The following is an 11,745-nucleotide window of genomic DNA, read 5'->3' as shown; positions in this document are numbered from 1 at the left end:
AACAGGTGCTGCAGAATAGTACACACAGTGTGATTGGTCAATTGAAGAGATTCTTTAAAGGCAGGTGCTCTGTTGGTAGTTTATGCAATATTCTTTCGCGGAGATCTATCTATTCGCAGAAAACTTCAAACCAACGTTGCGGGTTTTGAATTGTTTAACAAGATGCCGGACATTGGCTCAAGCCAGAACGTTCAGCAGACTCAGGAACCTGCTGGAGGTAAAAATAATACCCCAAATGGACTTAACTCCGGCATGGATCCAGAGGTTAGTTGGAATTATTATTAAGCTAAAATTTTCTCGGCTTCCGATGGCAATTATGAAGAACTTTGAGCTTATCGAGATTACAGAAAGCGATAATGAGGACAGTTTTTCAAGATGTGCAGTTTGACTAAAACTAAATGCAAGAACCATAGACACAACTCGCAGTGTTCTGTATCGTAAGCTAATGACAGGTCAAAGGCAAATCGTCGATTATCCCGCAAACAAAAACATTTACTACATGTAGTATTAGTATATTTTGCACTTAGATGCAAATTTAAAATGAAAACGCACTTGAAGCCCGCACTTGATTTCTCCTTTTTTTTCTTTAGTTCTTTTTCCCTACACCTTTGTTAGTATTTCTTGCTGAGCTTGTAAGTAATTTAAACCGAGACGAGTATGCAGAATCGGGGTTGCAAAAATGTTGCGCAGATTTCGACATTATTTACAGTTGCTCCCCAGTTCTAATTTTCAGTGCGATAAGTTTGGGGGATTACTTAAACAATGCTCTTTAGCTACCTTTTATACTTGTGGGGGTTATAAAGTAACAATTGGAAGGCAGTTTTTACTCCTTAACGATTGACAAAATGGGAGTATGTTTCTCCACATACTTTAAGTGCATTTGCATTTCTCCGCCTGTTTTCCACATAGGAGTCGAGTAATTATCGTAAATAGTTTTACATAATAAACCAACTAAAACATTAAAAGATTGTTTTTCGGCTATGCTTTATATGAAGTCTTCGTCAAAAGTCAAATCGGAAGCTGTCAAAGGTTAAGGCGAATTTTAACATTTTTCGAGACATTTGGCGCGTACCGCTGATGATTAGAGTATACCCGTCGTCTACAGCAACCGTAGATTCTAAACTAGCGACATTGAAATTTCTTGAAATTCTTGAAAAGGAATCTAACTGGCTCTGGATAATTTCAATCCTTTTGGGTAAAACTCACTTACATGGCGTTTTTGAGCAAATTGTTTTAACCATTATTATATTCGATCATTGAAGGAAACTGACACAAAGAATGCGAGCAAATCATATAGTGTACAGCAGTTAGTTAGGAACTAACAACCTTTTCGAATAAATGGAGCACCGGCTGGGAATAATTTGTGGAATATGCAGTTGAGAGCCCTTACTTTGCAACTAGCAAGGTCGTTACGGGGCCTGTCATTCAAACCACCAGATAGAGAAGGCATGTTTCGACTAATAAATGTTTGCTTTTAAAAAGATAAAATTTCGATTTTTTTTCCACTTATGTACAACTTACTGACCGCTATTTTGCCTTGGATAAACCTCGAGAAATGCAAAGTTAGACTACCGTGATATCATGATTTTATCCCATAAAATGACGATAGTCGCCGCGGTAGTCTTGAAGGCTACAAGAGCTGTGTCTCAGCGATAATTGAATGAGAAAGACAAATACACCAAAAACTATAATTATAATGCATGTAAAACAATATGAGAAATGCAAAACAATGTGGGCAGTTCGTCTTTTGACTCGTTAAGTATAACACAATTTTATCTGCGGCCAAGAAAAAAAGGGAGTTTTCCTCAGTCGGTTCAAAGGGAACAGACTGAAGATAATTGCTGTTACTGAAAATATCGGTCAGTATTTCGTAACTATTCATCAGTGGGATGCCTAAAATGTGTACAATTCCATAATTTGTTTTAGCTCCATTAAAACCTACACCAATTGCAGAACATTTTAGTTAGAGCCACTTACAATGAGCGCACAGCTATGGCAGGACATATTGCCGTGTTATATCGCACCGTATTGTGTACCGTATTGTCTATTACCACGGCACCAAACTTACTGAATGACCTCATATCCCATCTCCTGCTGGAGGTTTTCTAAAAATGGAAAGCTGTTGTTGTCTTGGAAACTGATTATCGCGTCAAAATGTGGACGGAGAAGGTACAAAAACAGTTCGGTATTGTTCTTTTACGTGCTGCTAAATGTTTCTTACTAAATTAGAACTGACTTGTTCCAGTTGAGTTTATCAAGAAGTGAATACTTTTACGTCAGTTTCAGTTATATGATGGTATAACGGTTTTGCTGTTTTACATTTTCAGTCACGTTCAGTTTTAGCCAATAAACTTACCACCAATAACAAAATTCCGGTTAGAAATTATCCGTTAAATTATTTATCTGTTAAAAAAGCTAATTGAATGGAAGACACTGCGTCTATGTTAAAACCACACTTGAGAGTGTTTTTTTTTTCAAGAATTTTGCATGGACGACTGGATGTGAAGTCATTTTTTTTTTTATATAACCCACAGGAAAATAACATGATCGGGGGAAGCCAGAATTATAGCCCAACCGGAAGCGCTAGATCTCGTGAAAGCAGCCTAGGAAGTCCAGCTCCCAGTTTAAAAGAAAAAATTGATCTCAAGCCAGTCTTCATTTTTCCTTTGCAAGAAAAGCATAAATGTCCGATTTGCCAAAGCGTGCTTCGATACCCCGTGCAGTTTGAGGAGTGTGGCCATCGAGTATGTTCATCGTGTTTTGCTGAATTAGAGAGGTAAGTCAAACAAATGTTAGATCACTTTCAGTTTCGTGTTTATGTTCATGTCGGTTAATTGCCGTGGTAAATTCAAACTGCTTAGCTGTCATTTTTCAGGTTCAGTAGTTCAAGACCAAGTTATTGTAAGGACATTGGAGTATTTTGGTAGTTCCTCGCACAAAAATTTATTAGCTAGCTTCTGTATTAGGATAGTATCCGAAACCTACGAAATTTGACAATACATTATTTTACTAAATGAGTCTGATTAAATATTGAAATATTTATGTCTCGGAAAGAAATGTGCGATTGCCTATTTAATGGTTAACCTGAGTAAATCCGTTTAATTATGCAAAATATCCACAATTTCAAGAAGCCACTTTTTCGCTTACTACGGATTTGAAAAGACTCGACTATAAAAAAAATGCACTTCATTTGAGTGTCAATGTATTTAGCACGAAAGTGCTAATTGAGGACACTATTTTTACGTCTCCTAATAGAGACGGTACCGCCATTTAACGTGGTCATCCGAGCCACGCGAAAATCTCGCCGCTTGCCGCAGTGCAAAGGGAGTACCTTCTAAGCAAGAGAGAATGAGCTTATAGCTTAAAGGAACAGTATCCCGTTACTGCGCATGCACCAAACTTTGATTTTTGGACAGGATGTCGCGAAATCAAAAGATGCGAGGAGAGTAAGAGAATCTTAATCCGTTTGCATCGCGCTTGGCCGGGTTCAATACGACACTAGCCTGAGTATCAGGCGTTTCTGGGGAAAAGGGGAAAGATGGAAGGGAAAAAGGGAGAGAGCTGAAGGAGAGAAACGCCTGACACAGATGCTTTTACTGAAGCCTTCCACCCCTACACAGCATGATTCGATACCATCCAATCAAAATCACTTCCGGTCATTGGGTTGTCAGCTTCACGTGTCAAAAAGCTCGCCTGAAATAAATCTCACTCAACGGTTTGGCCGAGCTCCGGTGCTTGTGTTGCTACGATTTCGTTTTTTTTTTAAACCTCCAATGATGAGTTTTTGAATACTTGTAATGTAAAACATTACAGGAATTATAACATGTCTTAAAAATTGTGTTAGTGTAAGATCGCCAACACTCTCGTTCGTAAATAAACGTGCCCCAGAAAATTGTAAATTGCTTTTGTTTACAGAGTTACATCAGGCGCTTGTCTGGCAGCTAAAAAGCTGATGTTATCCCTCGTATCCTCGGGCGGTGGAAAGGAGCTGCAAGAATAAATAGGAAGGTGCGATGGTGAAACACCTATGCCTAGAAATTATCAAGCAGCAGCAAATTCCACCACTTCACGGAGAGCTCGTGAAAGCTGTTACAAGTTTTAAAAAAGTGAGAGCCTATAGCAAGGGTCAATCCCGTTGGCGAAATATGATGGCGCCCGCTTGAGCTTAAGACATTTCAAAAGTGAGAGAATTTTGGAAGAGGAAGCGAACGAATTCCAATCACGTACGCTATCGTAACCGCCACAAGCAAAGTCAAACTTTTTAAAAGCATTGATGCTGTCGGCTATCTCAATACATGGCTACCTCGCTCTATTTTCAGTTACAGTAACAATCCCCTTTTAACGGCAGGATGTTGTAAATCAGAACTTAGATATCTGAAACACTGATATCGTCGTCTTTGTCCCGGTCTTTTGAAACCAATACTCAGACATAGTTTCGGCAGAAGCTGGTATGTATGAGGCTTTTCCATACTCCGAGTACATCTTTCCTTTAAACTACGAGGCCTTGAAAAGACAATTCTTGCTCGGATTTTATTTTTATTCCAGGAAAGAACTTGAGAGCGCCCTCTAGAGCCGTTTTGAATTCCTCTCTGCGTCCCCTCTGTCCATAAAAGTATCCATACCGGTAACATGAAATCAAAACATCTATGAAAAATGTCAATTGCTTCTTGCCGATCGCTCTTGCGGTCAGTGACGTCAGGGGGTATTGTGTGTTATCCAATCACTGCCACATCCAGATTTTGGATGTGTCACACGGTTTGCTGAATGGCTTTGTGTCAGGCCTTCCTTTCTCTTCTCCCCCTCCCCCATCTAAAATCTCCTCTCCCCTAGCCCCTTAGGAAGGCCTGATACTCAGACTAATACGACACTAAAACTTCTCAGAATTATAGATCAATGATATTTTATTCCTGTTAAGTTTTTATTTGGGCAAAATCTGGATTTTTTGGCGTTACTTTTATTGCCGTTGGCCGGAGGACCAAAAGATTGGAAGCACTTTGATGCCGATTCAAGGCTTATTTCTTCTGCTAGCTTCCATACAAGCTCAGATAATTGTGAAAGGAATACGCAGAAATGAAACAGCAACAATAAAGACTGTAAGAAAGAAACCGTTGAGACATTGATGTGACTGAGGAGATCTTGTGGAGGGGAGCTTCGTGAAGCAGAATGTTTTGCAACGACGCGTTAGTAAACTTTTAAATGAATCTCCTTACGGCCGACAAAATCGAACAAACAGGCGCCACACGTTTTGAAAAACTAGTGACATGAATCATAATATCATTCTTGACTAATCTTTGTGATGATTCATAGCGTTGAGATTGCATTTTTATTTATGTCTTTCAAACGTTTGAGGCTAGAACGCGAGCAAATCAGGCAGATATTACTGGACTTGGAGCGATTGACCTCTGACACGAGTTTCAAATTAGAAAATATGTTTTTAAAGCGAGCGGAACGAGATTTTCGGGTCGCGAGGCGGCCCAGCTAGCGATAAAATCGCGATGAGTCTTCGAACCGCGAGCCAAATTTTTATATAAGACGAAAGACTTCTTCGAAAGTCTAAAATATTACTTGAGAATATAAACAACAAATCTCTGTCGGCGGTGCGGTCCGGAAGGAAATCTTGTCGATTCAATTTGACAGTTTTATTGTCTTTAAAAGAAAAAACAGATGACGCTCGCGCGTGCGCATAACCGGGACACTGTCCCTTTAAGACCCTGAGTATTGGTCCGGCCCCAGGAATCGAACCAGCGACCTCCCGCTCTGCAGTCAAGCGCTCTACCTAGTGAGCTAATCGTCGGTATGCTGTTTCTCGAGTACATTTAACCGAACATATTTTACACTGTTACTCCATAATGTTTTCGAAAGTATCCGTTTTTGTTTTCGAAAATTGAAAAGATGTGCGGCGGGTATTTACTGACTTTTGTAAATGACAACAGTAGGCCAGTATCGACATTTTTTTTAAAATAACGTCAAGGACCGGAAATTTTTCAATGCATACTGCGAAAACGGTTCCACCTTTAATTTATAGTAAACGATTACCAAAATGGATAAATCTGAACCGACTTCTTGACGTAGTCATCGCTGAAGATTATAACGAAACCAAGAAGACGAATTCCTTGCTTCTGACGAGTTTTGTTTAAATATGTTGAACCATTTAAGTGAAAAAAGTATGAATTAAATTTTGTTTTTTTTGTCCTCTTCTCTTTCATATGAAGTGAATTTTGCCTTTGTATTGTTTTGTCTATATTTCAGAGAGGAAAACCCTCGCTGCCCAGTTAACCAGACTCCTATTGATAAGGATAAAGTGAGTCCAAACTTAGGGCCTGTTTACATGGAGGTGGGGGACCCCAGGTAGGTGAGGTAACCCGCTTTGGTGGGATAACTCGCCTGTCCATATAATCCCTCATTTTAGTTTGATCACGTTTATATGATAAGTGGAGTGACCCGCCACATGTTACCTCACGTATCTGGGGTCCCCCACCTCCAGGTAAACAGGCCCTTAAATATTGAACCTTAGAACTCTCCACAGTCTCTTCACGCCAATTAAACAGGCGAACTCTGCCCCAACTGAATACAGTGTTTTGACTAGCAAACAGTATTATACAAAAGTGTGGTATTGTTCAAAAATTGCATGCTTTGTGGATTCGACCTTTTGTGAAAATAATATATTATGTACATTTACTCATTTTTAAAACCCTTGTTCACTCCCGGCACTAGTTCATGCAAGCAAGAATCTTCCCTTGGTTCATGTGTTTGACATGTCAGGTGCAACTGAGAACGCAGTTTAATATTCTCGTACTGTACATTCCAAGGGCCTTCGCCTATCGGGAAGAAAATCATGGATTACAGTCATTCTCTGCCGGTTCTCGGCATTTATCACTTAAATGAATGTCTCTTCTTTTATGACAGGCATCGATTGACAAAGCCTTTAACAATGAGATCCTGGCGCTAGATGTGAAGTGCAAAAACCATGAGTGGGGATGCAAATGGGAGGGAGAATTTAAAAACTATCAGGTAAACAGATAGTTGTGCAGCTATACGTAACATATTTTAGCCACAATGCTGGTCCTTGAATAACCCTAGTTTTAAGGTTTCGGATCTCATGATCCCGTGATATTAAGGCATTGAACCAACCCCGATCGCGGCTAATGTACACAAGTCACGTGACAAAACTAAAATCAGTCTTTGCTGTGAACTGAAGACTGTGTGTGATCATGAGATACATGAGTCGAAAGCTTCATTGCTTTAATGATACGGAACCTTGAGCCTAAAGGTCTCATACGTTATCGGCTATTCTTTCAGATATTGGGTGTTTATGGCTGGGAATGTTTAAACAATTTTAACATTCGCAAGGAAATTACCCAAGTAATCAAGCACGCAGGCTGCTTGCCGGTTTCACTAGACAACCTTGGGTAAAAAGATCTGTTTTCTGCCACGTGATTCCTTGTATAAGTATAACAGAACCGAAGAAAATCGAAACTGAAGAATAGGGAAAGATGGCGCTGACCAACGGTAAATTTACTGGTGCGCTCAGCTCTTGAAAACGTTATTTTTACGCTCAAACATAATGAAATAGATATGTCTATACTCTAAGGCGCAGTAAAAGCATTTATTAAACCACTGCACAATCTTTTGTTCTCACTTTCTGGCAACCTTAAAGATAAATACAAGCTCCCTTGCGATACCAGCGACAATTGACTGCTAATGAGGGAAAACAGAGATTATAGAGACCGAAAAATGATATACGTTTTGTGACTCCGTGCTCTGCCTTTAAAGACGTAGCAAAGAAGAATGAAAGAAAGAGAGGAATAAAGCTCTCCTGATGAAAAGTGTTTTAACGAAAAACGAACCTGCAACTCAAAAAAATATTGTTATTACTCTCAAATACCGGTAAAGAGGATTCTCTCTAAGGGCTGAGTTCGGTTTGGATTTTACCTGGTGTTCATCTAACACTATACCAGATTTGTCCGCTAGTAATGTGGGTGTCCAGCTTAGAGAGAGATCTCTGTTGATTGACATTCGACGATTTTTAAATCGTGCTTTAAGGCACTGCATATTTGAAGGATATTTATTTTGATATTTTAATATGCCTTGTAGGACCATTATTCAAACTGCGAGTACGCTGAAATCCTGTGCCAGAATGACTGTGGAGCTAAGTTCCAAAAACGATTTCTGCAAAAACATTTGGACAAAGACTGTCCCAAGAAAATCATTGCCTGTCCGTACTGTGACGAACGACATCTGCGCGAGGACAAGAAGGTAAAAAACGAATTAACTTTAAAGGAAAGAGAATTCTTTTCTCTTCTCAAGTTTCTCTTCTTATCTCTTATCACTGACTCCTTCTATGTAAACGTACGCGTGGTTATCACTTGATGTTTTGAAAGTAATTAATGTGCTAAGGTTTGCGTGAAACCGCCCCTTAACTCGGATTAAATCTTCCTCCAGAAAGCTCAGTTCGGACTCGTGCCTTGTACAACGACGGAGGAAAAAATATGTGATTGACTACAGAAAATCTCATGTCGCTTGGGGACTGATTAAAAGTAAATCCTCAACGGGTCACAACATCAACCCACACAATGTAGAAGTACTATCTGACGAAGATAGCACCACCAAGCGCAGAGTTATGGAATACTCTACCTTAAAAAATTTGTGAAAGTAAACTTAACACATGACACGAATGTGAAAGCTTAAATCTTCAGCTAGCTCAAGACTGAATATTGTTGGTTGTCTTTCACAGGCTCATCTGGCAGAGGAATGTCCAAAACTTCCCTTACCTTGTCCCAATAAATGCGACAAGAAACTGGAGATTCCACGAGATGAGGTATGTTTATAAAACACATTAGTAGGCAACCAAAATATTTAACAGTTTTTGGTCATACTTTTAGCGAAAGCTCATGAATTAATAGAGTTACTATGAAGGTCTCTGATTGATTGGCAACGTGGACCTTTGGGCAGTGGTTTTGCCCAAATTTTCTGCGAAATCTTCTCTATAAGGTCAAAGACACTTTGAAAACCTTTTTGTTTTGAAAATCTAAAGGTGTTTTCAAGCCAAACTGATGCCGGTGATATCAGTTTTGCATCCTTCTATTTCAAGGTAGATCATTCCCCCAACCCACCTCCAGTCCCTAATTTTAGCTTTTAGCTTTTTAACTTTTAGTTTATAGAAGCTATCAAGCCGGAATAATTTCGGTCAGTATTTTTTGGTTGTATTGCACACACCAAAACCAATGTTCCACATTGACGTTCTTTGTTTCTTGTAGCTTGACAAACACATTGAGGAGGACTGCCCAAAGACGAAAATGATGTGTGAATTTGAGTCCATTGGTTGTACACATCGGGTAAGACTACCAACGGTTCAGTGATGTTCACTGAATGATGTCTTCACTTATCCTTTATCCTGCGCAAGCTTGACAGCAGAGGATATTCCTCGCCGAAATCTTGACAAATTAAATTCCTTCCGACAGACCTTAGCTTTTTGTGCGTGTACGTGTGTCTTGCCGACAGGCAGGTCCTTCCTTATAGTTGCCGATCTAAGGCGCGCGTCTTGACCGCCACGCAAGGGCCGCCATCCTTCACTCTATCCAGCATTCCCGCTCGAACTCTTCCATGCACGTGGCCTCTTTCCTATTATTCTCTCCTCAATATCTAATGGGACAAGATCAACATGCCCTCTGGTATGACCAAGCCAGACTCTCTTCTGTGGATAACAGATATGATGGCCTTCTCCTCACAGACACACCTCAATAATAACTTCTTCGTTAGCTTTTTACCATGAATTTTCCAGCAAAACCAAAGATTAATCTCCTCGATTAATCACTAGCGTGTTCAACAAAGTAGAAATCTGATTTCTCATTCTTTTAGGGAATTTAAATCTATGACGTTCCTGCACCAATGAGCTAAGGAGAGTCCCATTTGTGTCATTCTTTTCATTTTACAGTGCAGTCGGGAGAAAATGCCAAAGCACTACAAGAGCAACATGATCGAACACGTCAGGTCGATCTTTTTAAAGATTAACGAACAGGATGAGAGACTGGAGAAACATGAAAACATGCTTCAGGAAAACGCAGACCTCATCAAAGGAGTAGACAAGCGCGTTGGAGATCTGGAAAAAATCGCCAACAGTCAGCTGATCTGGCGTATTGAGGACTACACGCGGAAACTGAAGGAAGCGAAGGCGGGCAATGGTGACACGCTGTTTAGTCCAACGTTTACAACCAGTAAACACGGCTACCGCCTGTGCGCCTCCGTCTGCTTGAACGGCGACGGAAAAGGCAAAGGCACGCACTTGTCTGTGTTTATCAGTGTACTTAGAGGTGAGAAACGTTTCAGCACTTGAATTACGCATTCACGTTTTCCTGCTCATTAGACACACGGTCAAATACCTTACAAAATGCTCGTAATTACTGGCTTTAACAGTCAACTCAGTAATGGCATTCATGGATCAAAATTGGTTGCATGTATTCTGCTGAAGAAGAGATCGAGATACCGTTTTGAACGACCAAGGCTATGTTTACATTATACCGGATAGATTTTGCGCCGGCGCGAAACCCACACTGGGTAGGGCTTCTGTTCATACAAAAGAGCGGTCATTTTGGCGCGAATTCTGCATGTCACGGAGCGAAACTGCGCAGCGTCTATCTCTGAAGTGGAGAAATACATATCGGATGGGTGTTCATAATATATTGGAAAGCTTGTCGTGTATCCGATATAGTATAAACATACCCCAAGTGGAATCAGGGGTGAACACTACATTACATCGTTTACATCTAAGTCGTTTCGTTTCACGTACTTATAGCCATATAATTCCTTGAAGTGACATTTGCAAAAGTAAGTTAGTCTTCTTTCACGCGCGAATTGCCTCAGTTATTGATTTTTAGTTATCAATTTCTATCTATTAAACCCTTTTTTTTTTCAAAGAAGGAAGGAAGTAAGAACCGACTAATTCGTCGTCCGACTTCCAGGTCAGCTGACTCGTAAGAGAAATAATAACAGTTGGAAAAACTCGTTGATCTCCTAGAATATTACACTATACGAGATTCAACTTAGGGTTTTCGGTGGTGATGATGATGACAATGACGATGTTTGTGCAGAAGTCCGGCAAAATAAAACTGTCAGCTAACATGATGTTCTGATATGAGCCTCAGTATAATGCATGGCGTGCAGTTTTGAAATATTAAATAGGCGACAAATGTCCGTAAAAAGAAAGAACGAGGAAGATGTGAACTCTCTTCTAGGCCCAGTCTCCAGTCGTGGGTGTCTCGATGCGCCCACGGGACTCCCCTAGAGTCGAATAGTAAATGCCAACCGAGCAGTGGTCGCAAAACGAGTGTAAATTCAAGAATTTATGCTCTACGCTAACACGCACCGAGCATTTTTTTATTGCTCAACTGTGCTCTGTTTCTGTTATAGGGGCATTCGACGCTTTGTTAAAGTGGCCGTTCGATTACAGAGTCACGTTCTACTTGCTGGATCAAGACCAGGATCATACACAACGTAAACACATTAAATTCAGCATCAAACCCAATCCCTGTCCAGAGAACGAGCCATTCCTTGGAAGACCAAAACTGGAAAAAAACGCCAGCTTTGGTGGTGCAAAGTTCGCCAAACACGACGAAATCGAAACCCGGAACTACCTCAAGGACGATACGATATTTCTGAAGATCTCTGTTGATTGTGATGGATTAAGTGAGCCGTAGAGACCGAACCATTTATACTGCTTCATCCGTGAAAAACTAAATTGTGTAAATA

At 40.3% G+C, this 11,745-nt stretch overlaps 1 protein-coding gene across 2 annotated transcripts; it reads left to right on the top strand.

Annotated features, from left to right (window-relative positions):
- Nucleotides 1–11,745, top strand: LOC140952679 (TNF receptor-associated factor 4-like). Of its 2 annotated transcripts, XM_073402121.1 has the most exons (9): nt 1–264; nt 2,535–2,776; nt 6,250–6,301; nt 6,907–7,011; nt 8,095–8,256; nt 8,735–8,818; nt 9,258–9,335; nt 9,935–10,310; nt 11,407–11,745. In XM_073402121.1, exons 1-9 carry the CDS (start codon nt 163–165, stop codon nt 11,691–11,693), a joined length of 1,488 nt encoding a protein of 495 aa, XP_073258222.1. In that variant the 5' UTR covers nt 1–162; the 3' UTR covers nt 11,694–11,745. The 2 variants fall into 2 exon arrangements, with proteins under 2 accessions (XP_073258222.1, XP_073258223.1); XM_073402122.1 differs by lacking the exons at nt 2,535–2,776; nt 6,250–6,301.

This window comes from Porites lutea, chromosome 11 (assembly GCF_958299795.1).
Source record: "Porites lutea chromosome 11, jaPorLute2.1, whole genome shotgun sequence".
NCBI lineage: Eukaryota > Metazoa > Cnidaria > Anthozoa > Scleractinia > Poritidae > Porites > Porites lutea.
Note: the sequence above shows the minus strand (reverse complement) of the source record. Positions and strands in the feature narration are given on the sequence as shown.

Coding starts and splice junctions, on each gene's coding strand:
- LOC140952679 (XM_073402121.1), top strand. CDS start 163: ATGCCGGACATTGGCTCAAGCCAGAACGTTCAGCAGACTCAGGAACCT. Junction 265..2,534: donor ACTCCGGCATGGATCCAGAG/GTTAGTTGGAAT, acceptor TATAACCCACAG/GAAAATAACATGATCGGGGG. Junction 7,012..8,094: donor GAGAATTTAAAAACTATCAG/GTAAACAGATAG, acceptor TATGCCTTGTAG/GACCATTATTCAAACTGCGA.